Source organism: Sinohyriopsis cumingii, chromosome 6 (genome assembly GCF_028554795.1).
Source record: "Sinohyriopsis cumingii isolate HCF-2022 chromosome 6, ASM2855479v2, whole genome shotgun sequence".
Classification (NCBI taxonomy): domain Eukaryota; kingdom Metazoa; phylum Mollusca; class Bivalvia; order Unionida; family Unionidae; genus Sinohyriopsis; species Sinohyriopsis cumingii.
Window position 1 is genome coordinate 118916869 of NC_142966.1, and position 6829 is coordinate 118923697.

The following is a 6829-nucleotide window of genomic DNA, read 5'->3' on the forward strand; positions in this document are numbered from 1 at the left end:
GGAGCGAAATCAGGTTGAACTCCGGTTTTTGATTTCTACGCTTTATTGAGATGTTTTAGTTGGGTTTTAGTCAATGATAGCTTGCTTGGGCCACCATTAGCAATTTGATCTCGCTTCAATGTTATTTTTGTCCCACATGCGCTCGCGTTTTTCGATTGTAATTTTTTCACTTGACCGGGAGTCAGAGTGACATTAACGTGACTGTATGACATTTTATGATAAATTCTTGCCACGCTCCAAATAGTGATTAAAGATTTTCCACTGGTGCATCAACGAATCTCATTCGACCACTACCACCTTCAAGTAACATTGCTTTATCGCTGAGTATGACCGCGATTATTCTGTTAGGACCATAAACAGTTGGTGGACCAACCGCGAGTTCTGGCGGAGCACCATCACGAGCTCGGAAGTGTATATCAACATCAGATTGTTTGGATAAATCAAGATGCTCCAGCGAAAAGTAATAAATCGGATACAGTTTTATAAAATCTAACTGTGATATTTGCAGCCCTGTGTCTATGTTTTGATCACGTTCCATAAATGTCATCAAACGATGATATGCGCGTGCCACATGATTCATGGTATAATCTAACAATATATCTTCGGATGGTTCTTGTTGTCCGTTTATCCTCAACGAAACCTCGCTAACACTGAAATTGTCAAATATCATATGTGAACGTTCTTGATTATTTAAACGATCATAGTTCTGAAATGCAATAAAAATAGGTCGTGGCGCAGAAACACCTTGCTGTGATGCTATATGCCATGTAAATACATCTTTGGCGGCACTTTGAACAGTATCTGTGGTTACTGTTAACCATGATAGCAATGATTTACCACCTTGATCCATAAAAGACAATAATTTCTGTTCTTCTGTGACCGATGGAATAATTACAGGCATCCATAGTGATAGTTTTGTTATTTTTACTTTACCAGCATCAGCACCAGCACCTCGCCAGTTCGCATCATTATCATCACCTTTTCTTACGAGTACAAGTGTGTGTTTAACTCCAAAGATGACCTTTCTAACATCTCTGCAAAATCCGAAGATGTGAGACAGTGGAATCGCACACGAAAAATGTCTTCTACCTTCTGACAACATTGATCGGCGTGTTGCAGATCCTAAGTTGTAAGTTGCATTAACACTAATAATTATCGGCTCCACATCTGCGTCATCAGCAGCGGCAGAGTGGTTTTTTTTTTTGGTCATCTCGTAGTATATTGAATATGATCAGCGTCATTGGTAAGATCTTTAGCAAACATCATTGATGGACCAGCTGATCTTGTATAATCATCAGAATATCTTGCTAGACCAATTATTGTTGTAGCAACATCGACATCCTTCTGAATCGATTCGATATTTCTTCCATCAATCATGTATGTGGCGTTATCAAATAATGCCATGATCCCGTTGTTGACAAAACCAGCTCGTGCATTATCACCGTATGCAGCACCATCTACTGCTTTTACAAGTTCACCTTCTACTTCAATAAATGCCTCAGATGGTAAGAAATATCTAGTTGTATCCTGAACTTGAAGTTCGATACGTCCCCGTTGATCTGGTTGTCTTGCATCATAGGAATAAAATTGATAATCACGTACTGATTCATCTTTGATGACTGGTTCATCTATGTTAAATGCTGAGTCAGATACATGTTTAAACATTTTATTATATATCTTCGATTTAAATCAATTATCGACGAACAGGAAGTCCACTTCCTGCTATCATATTTGCAGTGATATTTCTTTGTAATTCATCAGATTCTTGATCTGCTAACGCCGCTAGTTTTTTATTTGCGGCTTGATTTATTATTTTACTAACGTCTGCGGGCATATCTGTAGTGCTTGATAATTTTACTGGTGGTTGTGATTTTCGTTGCACTAATCGTGCTATTCTATCTTTGATCGCCGAGAAAGCCTTACCAGCAACATTGACAATTGCACTAGGAATTTTTTCACGAACAACATCAATAGCTTTCATCGATAATTGTTTTGCAATAGGTGTTACTTTTTGAGATAATCTTCTAAATAACCCTTGAACAACATCACCAAGTCCATCTCCGTATGTTGCTCTGTAGATTGGTAATCGTGAGTTTACTGCTCTGACCCGTACGGGTCTGTAGTGTCTGTTGTACATAATCATTTTTATCTAAATATCATTTATCTAATCGCCGTAACAACTAGTCACTGTAATCATCAACGAGTTCATCGATACGTTCTCGGTAAGCACCGATATCCATGATACCACCTTGGAATAATCGCTGACAAATATCAGCTGCTTCATTAATTATTTCTGGTGAGTTATTTCCAGCTCGTTTTCCTCCTATGAGAACTTCTAATCGTGACATATCATTGAGGATATTATCAGGACAAGTAATAAAACCGCTTCCCAAACCACTTCCAGTTGCTCCGTCTTCCTTACTTGTTGTTTCCGCTTTTTTCGTAGATAATTTTAATTGTTCTTTTGATTTTTTAAGTAGCTCTTTAGACTTTTTAATTCCCGACATCATTCTTCGCTGCGGTGAGGAAAATTGTTGTTTTCCTGCTTTTTCTTTTGATGTTCTTTCTGCTCTTGATTTTTCAAGTTGTTGTTTTATTTCTTCTTCTTTTAGTATCCTTTCTTGCTTTACTCGTTCAATATGCTCGTATACTGTATTATTAAAGATGTCAAAATTATTAATATCTTGCTCGGATCTGATTTGCGAAGTATCAGTAGCGACGCGATATACATCCCTGATCCAATTGATAGGTCTCAACCTTCCAACATGTTCGGGTTTTACATATTTTTCTCTTTTATGATATCCAAACGCGGCAATGTCAAGTAATTGGTCTGGGTCTTTGATAGCGGCAACACCCTCAGGCGTGAATTTATTCATGATGCTGACTCTAACTCCTGACGGTTGTGGTACTTCAGGTTCTGGTTGAGGATGTTGCTGGGGTGGTGGAAGACGGCCAGCAATATCAGCGGGTAATGTCTCTAGAGTTTTTTGAACCGCCTCAGTTACTGTAACAATTTTCTTGGTTGGTTCGACAATTGGTTTAAATCATTGTTCTGTGCCTTCTACAAATTCAACTTGTGCTTGCTGTCTCGCTTGTAGGTTTTCTCTAAAAGAATCTCTCACGGGGATAAATATTTTAATTGCTTCTAGTCTCGCTCGGGCTAACCGGGCAGTATAAGATTCTGGATGAACCATTATTATTGATATAACATTTTTTAATTAATAGCAGCAGGGGACGTACGACCTCAAGTTGGTTCGTTTTTGTAATATACTCGCCATCGACAAGTTTTCAGTTGGAGAAATAACGTGGACTAACCCCCAAGAGGGAAAATCTTTAAGGAACTTTCTCAGAGAGTCCTCGGAGTATTTAGTTATTTTGATTTTTAAGGTTATTAATCCCTTTTTTTAGGAAGGTTTATTTCGTATTTTGGGCGCTTTTACAAAAAGGTCTGTTCGCCTTCCCTGCTGCTACTGTTCAATTATGCAACATTTCCACAAGAATAAAGGTGGTAAATTTTGATAAATTTTGTACAATCTCTACATGAGTAATTGTGATACCCACTGTTAAGTTGCAACACCTCAACATGAGAAAAAGTGGTACGCACTGGCAAGTAACAGGACATTTCCACAGGAGTAATCGTGGTACGCAATGTTAAATTGCAAGATCTACACATGAGAATACGTGATACGCACTGTTAAGTTATGCTACATAGAAAGTCTTGCTTACAGATTAATAATCTCTTTACAAGGTAACGTATTTTTGGTACTCTGCTATGTAGTCTAATTATTTCCTTCTAGAGTAATGTATTTTTGGTACTGTGACATGTGGTCTAATTGTCTCCTTCTAAGACTACGCATTTTTGGTACTGTACCGGCAATGCATTTTATGTGTTGTACCATGTGGTCTAAAAATCTCATTTTAAGGTAACGCATTTTTGGTACTGTGCTATGTGGTCAAATAATCTCTTACAAGACAACGTATTTTGGTATTCTGCAATGCGGTCTAAAACTTTGATTCTAGGGCAATGTCTTTTGGTACTGTGTCTTGATTCTAAACTACGTTTAATTATTTCATACCAGAATGAATTGACGAGAATCGATGAGAATTGACGAGAATCGATGATAATTGACGAGAATCGATGAGAACTTTTCACTAATGTTCTACTACTTCAGTCTAATATAGTTACTTTTCAGACTGACATATATATTAAAAAAAGAAAGCCGTCCTTCCTTCCATTCATACAGTACCTTCTCTCTTTCAATATATTTAGTCATAAACTGGCAATCATTTAGTTTCAATACATGTTTTCCGCTTATTTATATTAACTAATAAGATCTCTGTAAATATGTTAGTTTCTGTAATACACACCAGAACTCCTTTGATGTTATAACCACGTTTGCTTTACTGATCTGTTAAAAGTTTTCGATCATTGAGCAATGCATGACTGGTCAACATTGTCCAAAGGTAATTTGAAGAAGTTTACAATTGTGTGACTTTTATTCAAAATAATTTTTAAATGTTAATCAAGATTTTATTTATTTAACATTACAAATATCTATAATGTATACTTAAAGCCCAAATTATTGAATGTTGTCATAAAATGCATCTTGTAGATGATGCATTTATTCTTGAATTTTCCATGTTAATTCTGCTGAAAAATAAACACCAGCTGTTTTGGTCTTTCATAAGAACTGAGACTGGAACAATATAATCTCAAGACTTCATGAGACCGAGTGGCATTTTTTATACATGTACGTGTGCATAAATACCATTAGTGAACGGTGTGTACATTACTGTCTGTTAAATTCTTATTATTTCATTAATATTGATGTTGACAAGTTAATCTTTTTTGTGAGGACACAAAGAAAGTCCCACATACATACGTGCAGTCACATATTTTCCTAAAAACGGCTTAATCAATAATTATCAACTTACATGTACAATTTGTGTACAGGTGTTGTCATGATGTTTTCAAATTCAATCGGATGCACTAATATACCTCTTCCAGGCAATCTTAATGAGAGATCTCAGAAGAGGAAGTTCATCTGCTGTCATATCTAAACAATCTTGTGATGTCAATTGAAATTCCTTGCTCCACGCAGATTCAGGAACGTAAAGGGGTTCTAATTCCAAATCCTTGCCTGGTTCCACTTCAGCACAATATATTTTGACTTGTTTGAGGATTAATTTGTATTCTTGAACCTCTAGGAAAAAGTCACTTCCTTCCGCATGCACCTTGTCCCAGAAAACTTGTTGGAAATGTTCATACAATTTGTAGTCTGCATAGTTCCACTTCTTCAGGTTCTTTATATCATCGGGTTTTAATACAAAAATTTCTCCCCTTTGAAGCGCATTTAAGGGAACATATATAATATCTTTGGTCTCCCAACAAAGAATTCTTTTCATTAAAACAAGAGATTCGTCAAAATACTCCATCAACATAATGAGAGAAAAATCTTCATCGAGAGTTTTCAAAAGTCTATTTATTTCGGTTTCATTGTAAAATGACCCTCTTTCGAGACCAAAATCGAAAGACATTCTGTTGTGAACAAATGTAGTCGGAACATTCCAGTTAAAAGGATTCTCCAAAAATACACTAACAATGTTTTTTGTTGACAATCCCCTCTCAATTGCATTTTTCACAAGACCGTGATATAGACCATAATAAGCTCCCGCCGACATCATATGACTGGCCGGTTCTCGAATTATTCCAATATTTACAGTATCTTTGGGCAGTATGGATTGGAACGCTTCCCTTTTGTACAAAACATGGTTGCATAATATATCGTATGTTTCATTATAGGGCACTGGTACTACATTTTCACGTCGGACAGTGTCTTCATATCCAATATAATTGAACCCATTACCTGATGTCCTTTTCGGAAGTACGATATTAAGTTTATTCTGAACCGCAAATCGAATAAATATGTTCATGATAGTGGTGCTGCCTGTTTTGTGAACTTTGAGGAAGGCCACATGAGTTTTTTTCGTGGAGCAGTTTGTGTGGCTTTCTGTTGGTGTTCGTTTCACGGCGTATTTCCTGGGTGAATGCAGTACCTCCTTGCATGACGACGCATTTGTACAAGTGGAATTTATACGTTGAAGCGATGGTTCATAGATAGACATTTGCGAGATGAACCAGAGAGACGATATGGTCAGAAAAATTCTGAAAACCAAACAATAATAATACAAATGGTAGGAGGCAAATATATTGTCTTGTATGCGACTTTTGATATTGTCATTCACGGTCTAAATCGTGAGATCTTGACGCTCTCTGTAATGGGCATAATTGCGGTAAATTAAATTATATTGTAACTGACTTGGGTTCTGTTCTAAACTGGCATTTTGACCAATCATGTATTGTCTTTTCTTCATCCACAAACGTCTATTAGAATATTAGGCTCCGCTAAATGTAATCAAAACGTTAAAATGGGATGGATGTTCAATGACTATTTAAAATGCTTTCTTGACACAATATTGCAAACAAAGGTGGCCTAGTGTCAAATAGCAAAGCTGACAAGAGAAAGTATTGTATCATGTAAGGTAACATTCTAGTGTTCAACTAAATCGTATTTGCCAGTATTACCGTTATAATACCATCGTTCACTCAGACTAGTGTGGCTCCGTGAAATCCTCGCCATACAGGTCCTTTAAATGGCAATAGTTCAGCACGGAGTCATGCAAGAGCCTGGTTAAAGAATCCTATAGTTATTTCAAACCAGCCTATCTTAACCTATTCCGGTTGTGTAGCCTCTAATTAGTTTTGACCTAGTTTAATCAATTCACAAATGTATTCAAACCCATACAGAGCGTCATAAATTTGGACCAT

The 6829-nt window shown here is 36.7% G+C and overlaps 1 protein-coding gene across 1 annotated transcript; it reads right to left on the bottom strand.

Moving 5' to 3' along the window:
• Positions 1 to 4977: 4977 nt before the first annotated feature.
• LOC149797826 (galactose-3-O-sulfotransferase 2-like) lies at positions 4978 to 5538 on the bottom strand. Its single transcript, XM_089960808.1, has one exon. It carries the CDS (start codon positions 5536 to 5538, stop codon positions 4978 to 4980), a length of 561 nt encoding a protein of 186 aa, XP_089816934.1.
• Between the last annotated feature and the right edge of the window lie 1291 nt (positions 5539 to 6829).

Bases quoted from the DNA above. Each gene is read 5' to 3' on its own strand.
- LOC149797826 (XM_089960808.1), bottom strand. From the start codon at position 5,538: ATGTCTTTCGATTTTGGTCTCGAAAGAGGGTCATTTTACAATGAAACC.